The sequence below is a fragment of the Chiloscyllium punctatum genome, chromosome 1 (assembly GCF_047496795.1).
Source record: "Chiloscyllium punctatum isolate Juve2018m chromosome 1, sChiPun1.3, whole genome shotgun sequence".
Lineage (NCBI taxonomy): Eukaryota > Metazoa > Chordata > Chondrichthyes > Orectolobiformes > Hemiscylliidae > Chiloscyllium > Chiloscyllium punctatum.
The window spans coordinates 15296897-15312297 of NC_092739.1; the positions used below are offsets into that span (position 1 = coordinate 15296897).

General features: G+C 40.5%; 1 protein-coding gene across 1 annotated transcript in view; it reads right to left on the reverse strand.

The window, feature by feature from the left end:
• Positions 1-1129: 1129 nt before the first annotated feature.
• The window catches only part of tma16 (translation machinery associated 16 homolog), a 48324-nt gene continuing 34052 nt past the window's right edge, over positions 1130-15401 (reverse strand). Inside the window, exons 6-7 of the mRNA XM_072571999.1 lie at positions 3296-3338; positions 1130-2621 (exon numbers count right to left, since the gene is read on the reverse strand). Coding sequence (XP_072428100.1) covers positions 2471-2621; positions 3296-3338 — 194 coding nt within the window. The 3' untranslated portion in view covers positions 1130-2470. The remainder of the gene's footprint in view (positions 2622-3295; positions 3339-15401) is intronic.

Consider the following 15401-nt stretch of genomic DNA (forward strand, 5'->3'; position numbering starts at 1 on the left):
TGTAGCCTCCACCACTCTGGAGTAGAGAATTTCAGACACTCACTACACTTTGGGAGAAATTCCTTCACATTTCCATTTTAAATTAGTGTTATTCTTAATCTATAACTATGCGCCATTGTTTGAAATATCCCCACCTAACATCTATTTCTAATCTCTAATGAACAAAGTTCAAATCTTCATTAGCGATTCAGGATCAGTCAACCCACTTGAGCCCAGTCTACTGAATCTCTTTTGAATTGCCTCCAATTCTTTCTGAAACACAAAAACCAAAACTGTAACAATATTCCGGGTGCAGACTCACCAACACCCTGCACAGTTGCAACAAAACGTTTTTGAGGAACTCCAACTTGCTAGCAATAAAAACCAAAATTCCTTTTGTCGTCTTATTATTTGCTGCACCTGCATCCTAAGTTTGTGCATTCCATACACAAGAACACCCAGATCCCTCTGTGTTGCACTTCTTAGGAGGGTCTTTCCAAATAAGTGACAGTCTGCCTTCTGTTTCTTCCTACCAAAGTGTATGATTTCACACATCCAGCTTGATTCATTGAATTTAAATTCTCCCAGTTACAGACCACTAATCTGGATCTTTGCCATCTGTGTGTTAGCTCACTCAAAAAAAGATTAAGGCCATGTGACATAGGAGCAGAAGCAGGCCATTCAGCCCACAGAGTCTGCTTTGCCATTATGAAATCATGGCCGATCTGATAAATCCTCAACTCCACTCTTCCCCATAACCCCTGGTTTCCTCACTGATTAGAAAGTAGACTATTGATTCTGTCAAAGGGACACATCTTCGTAATGTGAACACAATGAAATAGCTCATCATTCTGTCATAAAATACACATGGAATAATTCCAGAAACATTACTGAGCCAACTGGAACACAGAACCAATATTCACACAAGTTATTCCTGCTATACTTACTCTTTACCATCTTGGATACATGCCCCCAATCTCTCCATTCTTTTTCTACAGTCCTCTTTTGATTCTTTTCAGTTATAAGCTGACCATTTATTGAATTTTTATGCTTTAGAAAACTTGAAAAATCAGAAGGAATTCTTGAAGAAACAATACATTTTAAATATATCCATTACTACAAGAATCTTATTAACATCAATCTCTTCACATTCTTCCAAAGAAGCAACTTTATAAGTTTATTTTCCTTTGACAATTTGCTCTTGTACAGCACAGTAAAATCATGTAAAATATCTCAAGGCTCTTCATAGGAACATTATCAAACAAAACCAAAAAAGAGAATTCAACTTTAATACTCTCAGCTAATTCAAGAGATCCAAAAATCAGCTAAAATATTTTTGTAAAGTCAAAACCAACAATTCAAATACAGAATATTGTTTAGGTAGTTCATAAATATTACCACAGGGAATTCTAATTTCATTTTTAATTGATATAAGTTCATTTTCATATTGATATAAAAATCCTCACTGCTCCCCTATCTGCAAAAAAAGCTTTGATGTGATGGTGTTCATTTAAAACAGGATTTGCTTTAAACAGGCACTGGATTTAGATTAGATTAGATTCCCTACAGCGTGGCCCTTCAGCCCAACAAGTCCACACCAACCCTCCGAAGAGTAATCCACCCCCCTCTGACTAATGCTCCTAACAACTATGGACAATTTAGCATGGCCAAATCACCTAACCTGCACATCTTTGGATTGTGGGAGGAAACCGGAGCACACAGAGGAAACCCACGCAGACAGAGGCAGAATGTCCAAACTCCACACAGACAGTTGTCTGAGGCTGGAATCGAACCTGGGACCCTGGTGCTGTGAGGCAGCAGTGCTAACCACTGAGCCACCATGCAGTCTAGTCTTTCTCCCCACAACCCAACCAATCTCCCTGCCGCAACATCAACATTTGAATATTGATGCTAATAATTGGTCACAGTAATGCCAATCAAAAAATCTAAGGTAATGATAGACATTTTTTTAAACATCTAGTTTTCTTTACTTCCCATTGCCGTTTCATCAAATTACCAGTAAATCTTGCATAAAATAAAAAGCATTTCCCGCGTGGTAGAGATGAGAAGAAACAGCTTTATTGCCAAGTTTAAAAATCGTAACCCTACAAAAATAAATTTCTTCACGATGTTGGTAAAATGAAAGAAACTTTCTCAGCAATAGCAATACAGGAGTGAAGTATCAATAGAAATAAGCAGCATCTTAAACTTCCATCTTTTAATAGATTCTGCTTTCTAGGCCAACTTCCTTTCATAAATATATAAAATGTACTTGATAATTGCTAATTCAAAATGAATTAAAGTCTAAGTCTGATATGCTGATGGAGACTACTTAGTTAGCAACAAGCAAGCTCGCTGTACATTTCCTTGAGAGTTATACATTCAAAGTGGGAATCTGAAGCAGCTAACTCATGGACAACATTGCTCAACATCTGTTGAAGTGGCTTTCCCCAACGAGACTTCGACTAGCTTTTCCTTTATTTCTGTTTCCTTAATGGTCTGACACATGCTCTTGATCCACCTCATTCTGCGGGTCCACTCCTTTTTCATCTTTGCTTCTTTTCTGATAAGCAACTGAATCTTTTATTGACAGTTTCTTCATCTTCATATTTGGAAGCTTTTTTAAATCGCCATCCCATTCTCTTGAGTGTGAAAAGAAAAATGAGTCAGAAAAATTAAAGCAAGTTGAAGACATTGAATTCAAAATACTCTGTTCATTAAGCACACATTTGGATCAATTGCTGTCCTGCTTGCTGGAAAACCAAAGTCATATGGTCAAGTTGAACGCAGGACTAAGCATATGATTTAGTTTGATACTCCAGGACCGATGGAATGTTTCCAAGAAGCATAAGGTTCTGTTTTAGCAAGATATTCTTTTCATTACCATGCAATGCCAATTTAACAATTAATTCAGACATCTAATTGTTCACATACAGAAAAAGATCATTTTACTTATGGCTAGAATTTAAAACCAAATGACCAGTGTATGAAATAAGTAAGCATTAACTGTATTTTTTGATTGGATGGCTGCACCCCTCACTTATTCTATATGGGTCGTCATTCCAAACTCAGGCGTTTTAATCTATTTAGAAGATGGCAAATTCAGCAGACCAAACCAATGTCATCTGTCTGACTTACTGAGATCTGAAAAGATGCATCAAGTCAAATAACTGAATGTCAGCTCAGTTAATTTTAATCCACAAACAAATTGTTCAAAACTACATAACAGAAGATAATATAGTCTAATTATTCTCTCGTTCGGTGCTTAAAAGCTAGTTTGCAGGTTGGAGACTGAGGCAATAAAGCAAACACTTACCTGAAGACCTTCAGGTGCTTTGTATTGATAATATCTGGTATTTCTACAGAAATAAAGAAACATACACAAAATAAAAAGTTTTCAGCAATGATAACAAGTTTTTTAAACTATCAAAGCTATACATAAATTTACCCCATCACCAACATTGCTTCTCAAGGGTGCTAAGCTGGCCTGGAGGAGCGTTCTTAGAGCAGTAAGACTGTGCTATTTTCTAGGTCTGTAGATTGTTAAAGTGCAAAGATGGCCTTTAGTGGAGTGATGTGCTCTTCTGGTGAGTTGTGGGAGATCAGGGAGAGTTTCCACGTTACTGATGATTCTGCAGTAAGTGTGTTTGGTTGCAAATCCGAATGGATCATATGGATCCCTTGGAGCAGCAGTTAGTGACAATGAAGACTTTAAGGGATGCGATGGACGGCAGTTGCATGGAGGGAGATAAACCGTAGATCCAGTCATGTAGATCAGTGACCTCAAAGAAATGTAGGAGAGGGAGGCAGAACTCTCCTGGAGCTATCCCCATCTCAAACAAGTATGCTGTTTTGGAAAATATAGGGGATGATGGACTCCCAGGGGAATGTAGCACTGACAGCTAGGTTTCTGAAACTGGCCCTAATGCAATGAGAGGTACGTCAGGTTCCAAGCGATTGACTGTGTTAGGGGACTCTCCACTTAGAGGCACAGGTAGACAATTCTGCTGCCGACAACAAGACATTAGAATGATGTGTTGCCTGCCTGGAGCCAGGATCAAAAATATCTTGGAGAAGGTGCAGAATACTCTCAAAGGGAAGTGGGACCAGCAGGAGGTCATCATGCACATTGGAACTAATGACATAGGAAGTGAAAAGGACAAGATTCTGAGGAGAGAATACAGGAAGTTAAACAGGAACTTAAAAATGAGGTCCTTGAGCATAGTAATATCTGGATTATTCCCATTGCCCCGATCTAGTGAGAGTAGGAAGAGGAGGATCAAACAGATGAATGTGTGGCTGAGGAGCTGGTGCAGGGGAAGATTCAACTTTTGGATCATTGGAATCTCTCCTGGAGTAGAAGTGGCCTGTATAAGAAGGATGGATTGCACTAGATTAGGAAGGGGACTAATATACTGGTGGGAAGATTTGCTAGAGCTGCTTGTGAGGATTCAAACTAGTGTGTGCGTGAAGTGGGTGGGGCATCCTCAGTCTGTGACTGGGACAGTTGGAAGAAAAAAAAGAGTAAATAAAACAGACAGGGCAAGTATGAACAAAGTACAGAATGAGGTAAGGCTGTTTAATTAATCTGCATTTATTTCAATGCAAGAGGCCTAACAGGGAAGGCAGATGAACTCAGGGCATGGTTAGGAACATGGGACTGGGATATCATAGCAATTAAAACTATGCTACATGGCTCAGGGATGGAGAGGACTAGCAGCTCAAGGCTCCAACACAGAGATGCTAAAAGGAGGATCGAAAGGGAGGCAAGAGAGGAGGTGAAGCGGTATTTTTGATTAGGGGTAACATTACAACTCTGTTTAGGAAGGATACTCCTGGGAATACATCAGGGAAGTTATTTGGGTGGAACTGAGAAATAAGAAAGAGATGATCAACTTATTGGGATTGTATTCTAGGCCCCCAATAATCAGAGGGAAATTGAGAAACAGATCTGTAAGGAGATTTCAGTTATCTGCAAGAATAATAGGATGAATATCGTACAGGATTTTAACTTTCCAAATGTACACTGGGACTGCCATAGTTTTAAGGCTTGGATGGAGAGGAATTTAAGTGTGCACAAGAAAATGTCCTGATTCAGTATGTGGATGTACCTACGAGAAAAGGTGCAAAACTTGACCTACTCTTGGGAAATAAGGCAGGGCAGGTGACCGAGGTGTCAGCGGGAGAGCACTTTGGGGTCATAATTCTACTAGTTTTAAAATACTGATGAAAAGGATAGACCAGATCTGAGACTTAAAGTTCTAAATAGCAGGAAGGTCAATTTTGATGGTATTAGACAAGAACTTTCAAAAGTTGATTGACGGTGGATGATCTCAAATAAAAGGATAGCTGGAAAATGGGAGGCCTTCAAAAATGAGATGAGAGTCCAGAGACAGTATGTCCATATTAGGGTGAAGGGCAAGACTGGTAGGTGTAGGGAAAGTTGGAAAACTAGAGAAATTGAGGGTTTGGTTCAGAAAAAGAAGGAAGCATATGTCAGGTATAGACAGCAGGAATTGAGTGATTTCCCAGAACAGTATGAAAAAAAGAGTAAGATGAAACTTAGAAGGGAAATCAGGATGGCAGAGAGGAGGCATATGATAGCTTTGGTAAATAGGGTTAAGAAGAATCCAAAGGGATTCCATAAATGCATTAAGGATGAAAGGGTAACTAGGGAGAGAATAGGGTCTCTCAAAGATCAGCAAAGCCACCTATGTGTGGAATCCCTGAAGACGGGGGAGACACTAAACAAGTATTTTGCATCAGTGTTTATTGTGGAGAAGGATATGGAAGATAGAGGATGTGGGGAAATAAATAGCAATATCTTGAAAAATGTCCATATTACAAAGCAGGAGGTGCTGGATGTCTTAAAATGCATAAAGGTGGATAAATCCCCAGGACCTGATCAGGTGTACCCTAGAATTCTGTGAGAAGCTAGGAAAGAGGTTGCTGGGCTCCTTGCCAAGAGACTGGAGGTTGGCTAACATGGTGCTATTTAATGTGGTAAGGAAAAACCAGACAACTATACATTGGTGACTCTGACATAAGTAATGGACAAGTTGTTGGAGGGACAGGATTTACATGTATTTGGAAAGGCAAGGACTGATTAGGAATAGTCCACATGGCTTTGTGCATGGAAAGTCCTGTCTCACAAACTTGATTGAGTTTTGTGAAGAAGTAACAAAGAGGATTGATGAGGGAAGAGCAATGGACATGATCTACACAACACAGATTTCAGTAAGGTGTTCAACAAGGTTCCTCACGGGAGACCGGTTAGCAAGGTTACATCACATGGAGTAGAGGGAAAAGTAGATATTTGAGTGCAGAACTAGCTCAAAGGTAGAAGACAGAGGATGGTGGTGGAGAGTTGCTTTTCCGACAGGAGACCTGTGACCAGTGGAGTGCCACAAGGATCGGTGCTGGGTCCATTGCTTTTTATCATTTTTAAAAATGATTTGGATGTGAACACAGGAGGTATAGTTAGCAAGTTTGCAGATTACACCAAAATTGGAGGTACAGTAGACAGGGAAGGTTACCTCAGAGTACAATGGGATCTTGATCAGATGGGTCAATGGGCTGAGGAGTAGCAGAGAGAGTTTAATTTAGATAAATGTGAGGCGCTGCACTTAGGAAAGACAAATCAGGGCATGACTTATACACTTCATTGTAAGGTCTTGGGGAATGTTGCTGAGCAAAGAGATCTTGGAGTACAGGCTCATAGTTCCTTGAAAGTGGAGTCACAGGTAGACAGAATAATGAAGGAAGCGTTCAGTATAACTGTGTTTATTGGTCAGAGCACTGAGAATCGGAGTTAGGAAGTCCTGTTGCAGCTGTACAAGACATTGGTTAGGCCATTTTTGGAATTCTGCATGCAGTTCTGGTCTCCTTCCCATCGGAAGGATGTTGTGAAACTTGGAAGGGTTCAGAAAAGTTTTACAAGGATATAAGGAGCATCAGAGGCTGAGGGGTGACCTTATAGAGGTTTATAAAATCATGAGGGGCATTGACACGATAAATAGACAAGGTCTTTTCTCCAGGGTGAGGGAGTCCAAAACTAGAGGGCATAGGTTTAAGGTAAAAGGGGAAAGATTTAAAAGGGATCTAAGGAGCAACTTGTTTGCGCAGAGGGTGGTGAGTGTCTGGAATGAGTGTCAGACAAAGTGGTAGAGGCTGGTACAATTACAGTATTTAAAGGCATCTGGATGGGTAGATATATGAAGGGTTTAGAGGGATATGGGCCAAATGCTGGCAAATGGGACTAGATTTATTTAGGCTATCTGGTCGGCAAGGACGAGTTGGACAGAAGGGTCTGTTTCCCTGACTCTACTTGTACTTGATGAAATTGTGGCTTCCGTTCTGCAGTAAGGATACTGAGGTATTTGAGGCAGTCCAGAAAACAGAGATTATGATTTAAGGCATGTGAGCTAAGAGAGGATAAACAGTCTGGGATGGTTTACTTTGAAAAACTGGAAATGCAGAGATATTAATCCAGTATTGAAAATTCATGTTGCTGTTGCTACTCCTACAAGGAGACTTTTACTCCTCTCATAATATATTGCACTTGTCCATCTCACAGACACACTCACACATGCATTACAGGCCTTTTGCAACCACTTTGATTGTCATTCATCAAACACCTCATTTTTCTGCTGCCTTCTACTTTGCTCTTTAAATTTCTGCTCTTGCAGATTAAATTTCTGCTCTGGCAAATTCAAATACCTCTTAAAGTTTGCTAAATACAAAGGCCGCATCTTATACAGAATGAGAAGAGGATGCTGGTTGGGTCGACCATACTGGAATGGAGATGCACAAGAACAGTCAACTGTCAATCTTAATTCTTAGAGCAAACAGGAGGATTCTGATTGGTCAGGGCTTTGTCATAAGGCTGCAGCTGTTTCCCTTAATTTTTCTTTGGAGTAAAAGGTATAATGCAAGTCCAAATTCCTTTTGTGTATGTAAAACAGGGGTCCCAAGTATTTATGTATAGAAATTCTGGCACATAAATACATCACACTGCAAGCCGAGGTGATGATCTTAAATTGGTTTCAGTCACAGTGTGGATTTTTCGGCACAGGTATGTGTTTCCCAATCGCAGAATAACATGCAATACTGAGTAGACTGGAGGATTGCAAACACAGGCTGGTTGCGTATGAGCAGCACGTGAATGGTCAATGAGATGTGCTATTTGATAAGGTCAACCAATTACTGGGATGTAAGGCTTATTTGATCTGGCACCACACTGACACTGGAACTCATGAAAATACTCACTTTATGTGGAATATACAGCAAATGTTTTGACTGGCAGCCCCATTATTAGATTAGATTAGATTAGATTCCCTACAGTATGGAAACAGGCCCTTCAGCCCAATAAGTCCACACTGACCCTCTGAAGAGTAACCCACCTAGACCCATTCCCCATATTCCCCCCTGACTATGGACAATTTAGCATGACCAATTCACCTTACCTGCACATCATTTGGACTGTGGGAGGAAACCGGAGCACCCGGAGGAAACCCACGCAGACAGGGGGAGAATGTGCAAACTCCACACAGACAGTCACCCGAGGCTGGAATCGTACCTGTGTTGCAGAAATCCACCAGGGATTCTTTGCTTAGTAACGGCATGGGACATCTAGTTTAATTTACTGCTCAAATTTATGAGACACCTTCCAGGATAATCTGAGGTAGACTGGGCACCATGGCATACAGATGATCAGGATATGGATGTAGGTTTGCTTGCTGAGCTGGAAGGTTCATTTTCAGATGTTTCGTCACCATACTAGGTAACATTATTAGTTAGCCTCCGGATGAAGCACTGATGATGTAACCCGCTTTCTATTTATATGGAAACCCAGGGAAACCCAAACATATAGCTTAGCAAACAAACCTACATCCTGAACCTCAACCTGAGCTGCAGATCAGGATATGTTATCACGCAGGATTGTTTTGATGTTTCTGTCTCTATGCTAGGGCCCGACTCACGAGGTTGCCAATAAGATTAATCTTGTTGTACATGGAACTGTATGAATCCTAGAGTCTACACTAACCAGTGAGCTTAGGCTTTCAGCAGATAGTAGTTAAAAATTCAAAGTGATTGGAATGAGGTTAGCCAGCTGGACTTCACAGATATGAGTTCCTTATTATTCTGGTCCAATCAGGGAGCCCTGGCTGACCTAAAAAGATTGAGCATTAGGAAGACTGACACTCTGATGCCTGATTCTGTGTGAGGCATTACTACAGTCAAGGACCGTTCATGTGCAAATAAAGTGACTTGGGCGGGATACCAGACACTGTCGAATTATTTCAAACTCATTTTCCGACTTCTCAGCCAGTATATTGAGGAACAGGAGCTCATCTGACTGCTCCATTTCAACATCTGAGTTGGAATGGAGTTTATTAAGCTGTGTAAAGAAATTCTTTGATACTGCTACTGTTAGGACACCCAGAGACAAGCAGCGGAACCAAAACAACCTTTATACCTTTGCATTTGCAACATTGTAAAATTAACTAAAAAACAGTCCCCGCCGCACCTCAATCAATCCCCCCCTCCCTCATACCCTCCCAATTGTTATCCCAATGGATCCTAGCCAGAATTTTGGAAACTAATCCCACACTTTGAGAATAATTACCTCCAGATACCGGTTTTGTATTTCAAACAAAAGACTTAATTTATTAAATATATAGTCATTTTAGCAGGGAAAAATTAAATATCACTTCAATGTCTCAGCTCCTTTAAGAAATGTTTACTGTCTGTATTGCTAAACATTTATTGAAATACCTCTTAATTTGAATTCTACATCTGGAATTTTTAGCATTTGTCTAAGAATTCACCTTTCCACAGCCTTATTTTGCTGAGACATTTCTTCTAACAATCAGAGTGTTCATACTCAATCCAAATTCTAAGCATCTTGATTCTAACTTGTAGAGTCAGAGATGTGTAGCACAGAAACAGACCCTTCGGTCCAACACGTCCATCCTGACCAGCTATCGTAACCTAATCTAGTCTCATTTGCCAGCACTTGGCACATATCCCTCTAAGTCAAAAGGGTGTATTGGACAAGCAGTAACCGAGGAGCAGGAGAATCAATGTTTCGGGCACACTTTCGACATCAGAAAAGGCCTGATGAAGACCTTATGCCCGAAACATTGATTCTCCTGCTGCTTGGATGCTTCTTGACCAGCTATGCTTTTCCAGCACCACACTTTTTGACTCTGATCTCCAGCATCTGCAGTTCTCACTTTCTCCACAAATCCACCTAAACCCTTCCTATTCATATACCCATCCAGATGTCTTTTAAATGTTGTAATTATACCAGCCTCCACCACTTCATCTGGCAGCTTATGCCATATACACACCACCCTCTGCATGAAAAGGTTGCCCCCTTATGTCCCTTTTAAATCTTTCCCCTCTCACCTTAAGTGCCCTCCAGTTTTGGACTCTCTCACCCCAGGGAAAAGGCTTTGTCTATTTATCCTATCTATGCCTCTCATGATTTTATAAACCTCTATAAGGTCACCCCTCAGCCTCCGATGCTCCAGAGAAAACAGCCCCAGCCTGTTCAGCCTCTCCCTGTAGCTCAAATCCTCCAACCCTGGCAACATCCTTGTAAATCTTTTCTGAACCCTTTCAAGTTTCACAACATCTTTCCGATAGGAAGGAGACCAGAATTGCATAATTTCAAAAGTGGCCTAACCAATGTCCTATACAGTTGCAATAGGTCCTCCAAAACGCTATATTTAATGCTCTGACGAATAAAGGAAAGCATACTAAATGCATGCTCCACTATCCTATCTACCTGTGACTCCACTTTCAAGGAGCTATGAACCTGCACTCCAAGGTCTCTTTGTTTAGCAACACTCACCAGGACATTATCATTAAGTGTCAAGGTCCTGCTCTGAGTTGCCTTTCCAAAATGCAGCACCTCTCATGTATCTAAACTAAACTCCATTTGCCACACCTTGGCCCATCTGATCAAGATCCTGTTGTACTCTGAGCTAACCTTTTTCGCTGTCCATTACACATCCAATTTTGATGTCATCTGCAAACATACTAACTACACCTCCTTGGTTCAAATCCAAATCATTTATGTAAATGACGAAAAGCAATGGACCCAGCACCGATTCTTGTGGTACACCACTGGTCACAGGCCTCCGGTCTGAAACACAACCCTCCTCCACCACCCTGTCTTCTACCTGCTGCATGTTGTATGTTTATTTCTGATTCTGCAAGTACTGTTATCTCATTAGATTATGTCTTTGCAAACAATATTTGCCTCTGGATGTGTTTACAGACTGAATAATTTTGGTGACATGACTTAGAATGGTTATTCTCCTACTCCTCTCCCATCATATTTTCTCTTCTAAGTCTCTCATTTCTAATGTTAATATGACATTTCACCAACTCATCTATTCACTTTGATGATAAACACAAACATGCATTTTTTTCATAATGTCTGAAGTGTATGAAATTTTTTGTTTACTTCTATTTACTAACATAAGTCAAAACTTTGTTTTTTTATACAAGTCTTTCTAAACTGACTTTTATATGTAGCTTTGGTTTTTTGTGTGCAATAAACTTGTGTGCTTTTGTTAAAGAACACTGGCAGCCTCATGTGAATATGTTCAGTACCTAACAAACCATGGTAACCAATTGCAAAAATTAAACTTTTGATTTATCAGTATTGGTTTCAAACTACTATCGGAATTGTCCAGTATTACCATCGAGAATCATAAACATAACAAAAAATGCAAAGCTTTGGAACCATTTCGAGACTGACATCTTGAAGGATGAAAACATAAAAAAGCATTCACTCTTAAATATGAATGTTTCAGAAACTGGAAATCAGAACAAATAGAGGTCTCAGGACAAGAAATACAAAAGCCTTAAGGAATAAAAAAAATTGAACGCAATAAGATATTCAAGTACCCAAGAAACATTAGAAGCAGGGCTACAGTCAAACTTAGATCAACAAGGAAGTTCTCGAGCGTTTAGGTTTAATTCTATTAGGTAGAGGTTGGTGAATATATAGATTAGACTACCACAGGAGACAGATAGTGTTGAAAATTTTGGAGTAAAAAATAAAATCCAGTGCTAAAAGTCAATTTTAAAGCGTATTAATAAAACGTAGCATTATGCAGAACAACCGAAATGCCAGAAAGTGGGTTTCCCATTCAATGGTGAAGAAGTGGAAAACAGAAGAAATATAATCAATTTTGACTATTTCATATAAGTCGATTGTAACAATTAAAGAGCAACATTTAAAGAAAGTTCAGAATTAATCCAATCTCCTACTGTTTTGGCACAGAAAGAATAGAAATATAAAGATAGATATCCAACTGTTTTGCTCCTCTTTTTTAGGCAGTAGCCTAATTCTGGAAAGCTCTTTGACTCCTGTGCTAACAGATGTACACTTAAAAATGGGCTTCAGAGTTAACTCAAGTATTCTTTCTTAGTAGTAACAAGGGAATTATAAATTATTTATACTACCAAAGCAAAACGTAAGTGCATTAGTCAGGTTACATTTCAAGAGGTGATTACTCATGGGCCTACTTTCAAATAATTCAAATAAATGATAGTACCCAAGAAAGACAAATTTTCCATTAACATTTGATGGATAAAAGTCTGTGTAGCTTTTAATGAAGAATAACTATTCTGTATGTCTCTGGTTTTTTTTCCAGAACAAAAGTTCACTCACTGTTTAGTGGTTCTTAAAGCCTAAACCATTTTGTGTTACAGAAATGTACAAACAAACTAAATTCCATATAAGATAGGATAACACAATATAAAGTTAAACCGTGCTCGTACTGATAAGGAATAATATATTATGAATGGTTCATATTTTTTCCAAGGAATAGTGATAAAGTATTTAACTAGCATCTTCAATAACAGGATAAAATATACTGAATTTCAGTTGCATGACACTGTAATCAATTGCTATAAATTCTGTGTCTTATGGTCCTGCTCCACAGCGACCTGATGAAGGAGCAGTGCTCTGAAAGCTAGTGCTTCCAAATAAACCTGTTGGACTATAACCTGGTGTTGTGGGATTTCTAACTTTGTACATCCCAGTCCAACACCAGCTCCTCCAAAACATAACAGAAAAACGCGTCAGCAACATCAACCTTCTTCCAGTCACTCCTCACTCCTATAGCAAATTCTTCATGTTATGTTAGGCACTTTGGAGGACAAATTGTGCCAAAATAAAAGTGAAGTTGACGCCTCAAAAAACATTTGGACATGTATTTTGTCTTGTGAATGTCAAATTATCGCAAGTAGAGATGGTGTGGAAGGAAGGAGGAGGATTTGGTTCACATTCATCACACATGGAACCAAGAATATAGAGGACAACAGTTTATCATCCAGTTCAAATGCAGTCGTTGGCTCTAATTAATTATTTTTATGAACTAAAAATTACACAAGTGCAGTTTACTCTTTTAGGGAACTTTCTCTAACCCTCAGAACTGGGCCTGGGCCGCCTCCACCACCAAATCCTAGCTACTGACACCTGGAAGAAAAACGCCTCATCTTCCACCTTGGGACCCTCCAACCACACAGCATCAATGTCGATATCACCAGTTTCCTCATCTCCCATCCCCCCCACCTCATCCCAGATCCAACCCTCCAACTCAGGACCACCCACTTGAACTGTCCCACCTGTCCATCTTCCTTCCCACCTCTCTGTTCCACCCTCTGCACTGACCTACTACCATCACCCCATCACCTTCCAAGCTACCTTCCCTCCAGCTCCACCCTCCCCTCCTATTTGTCTCACAGCTTACCCAACCACCCTCCACCACCCCCACCACACCCAACCCCTGCAGTCTTGTTGAAGGGCTTATGCCCAAAATGTCGACTCTCCTGCTTCTTGGATGCTGCCTGACCTGCTGTGCTTTTCCAGCACCACAATCTCGACTCTGATCTCCAGCATCTGCAATCCTCATTTTCTCCTTTTGTATTCTATATCTCTGCCATGAAGGACAGTATTCCTTACGTATTCTTTACAACCTTTTCTACCTATACTGTCACCATTAGGGACCCATGCACTTGTGCATCAAGGTCTCTCACATCATCTACTCCTCTCAGTATATTCCTGCTTATTGTGTTTTCCACTGTACAGCTGACCTCCCTAAATACATTATCTCTTACTTTTCAGAGTTGCCACTTCTGCCACTTCCCACAAAATGGCCAATTTTTGTGTCGTCTGCAAATTTGCCGATTGTGTCCCCATGATTAAGACCAAATTATTAATGTATAAAAGAAACAGCAGTGGTCCCAACACTGAGCCCTGAGGAACATCCCTTCAAACAGCTTTGTATTCACAAGGGCAGCCATTACCCACTAACCTGGGTTTTGTGTTACTGAGTCAACTTTTGATCCAATTCAACATTTTACTCTCTTTCTCGTTGGCTTTTACTTTATTGACCAGTTTGCCATGTAGACCTTGTCCTGCGGCTTACTAACATCCATGGAGACAATATCCACCGTACTGCCCTCATCAATCCTCCTTATCACTCTCTCAAAAACTTCAATCTAATTTGTGAAGCATGAACTTCCCTTAAAAAGGCCATGCTGACTATTCCGGAGTAGTCCATACCTTTCTCGGTGACAGTTTATCTGATCTCTCAGGATTAATTCCAATAATGTGCCCAGGTAACTGGGCTATAATTGTTTGGCATTTCCTTTGTACCCTTTTTAAACCACAGAATAACACTGGCATTTCCCCAGTCCTCCAGTACCTCATCTTTGTCTAGTGACGATTGGAAAACAATCCTCAGAGCATCTGCCATTATGTAGAATCCCTACAGTGTGGAAGCAGGCCATTTGGCCCACTGAGTCTCACTAACCCTCCCAAAGCATACCACCCAGACCCACACTCATATTTTATACTTGTAACCCTACATTCCCATAGCTAATCCACCTACCTACGCTTCTCTGAATACTGTGGGCAACTTAACATGACCAATTCACCTAACCTTAGAGTGAACCACCCAGAGGATACCAACACAGACAGGGGGAGAATGGGCAAATGCCACACATTTACCAGACGGTGTAAATGAAGCTGGGTCCCTGGGGCATTCAGGCAACAGGGCTAACCATGGAGCCACCACGGCGAAGGTGATGACTGCAGATGCTGGAGATTAGAGTGGGGTGCTGAAAAAGCACAGCAGGTCAGGCAGGATCTGAGGAGCAGGAAAATCGACGTTTTGGGCATTCCTGATGAAGGGCTTTTGCCCGAAACATTGATTTTCCTGCTCCTCAGATGCTGCCTGACCTGCTGTGCTTTTCCAGCACCACTCTAATCTTGACAGTGAGCCACCATGCTGCCCTCATTTACTCCCTGATTTCTCTTCAACACACTACGTAACAATCCATCTGACCCTGGTGACTTATTGACTTTCAAGGATTCTAACTTTTCTAACACT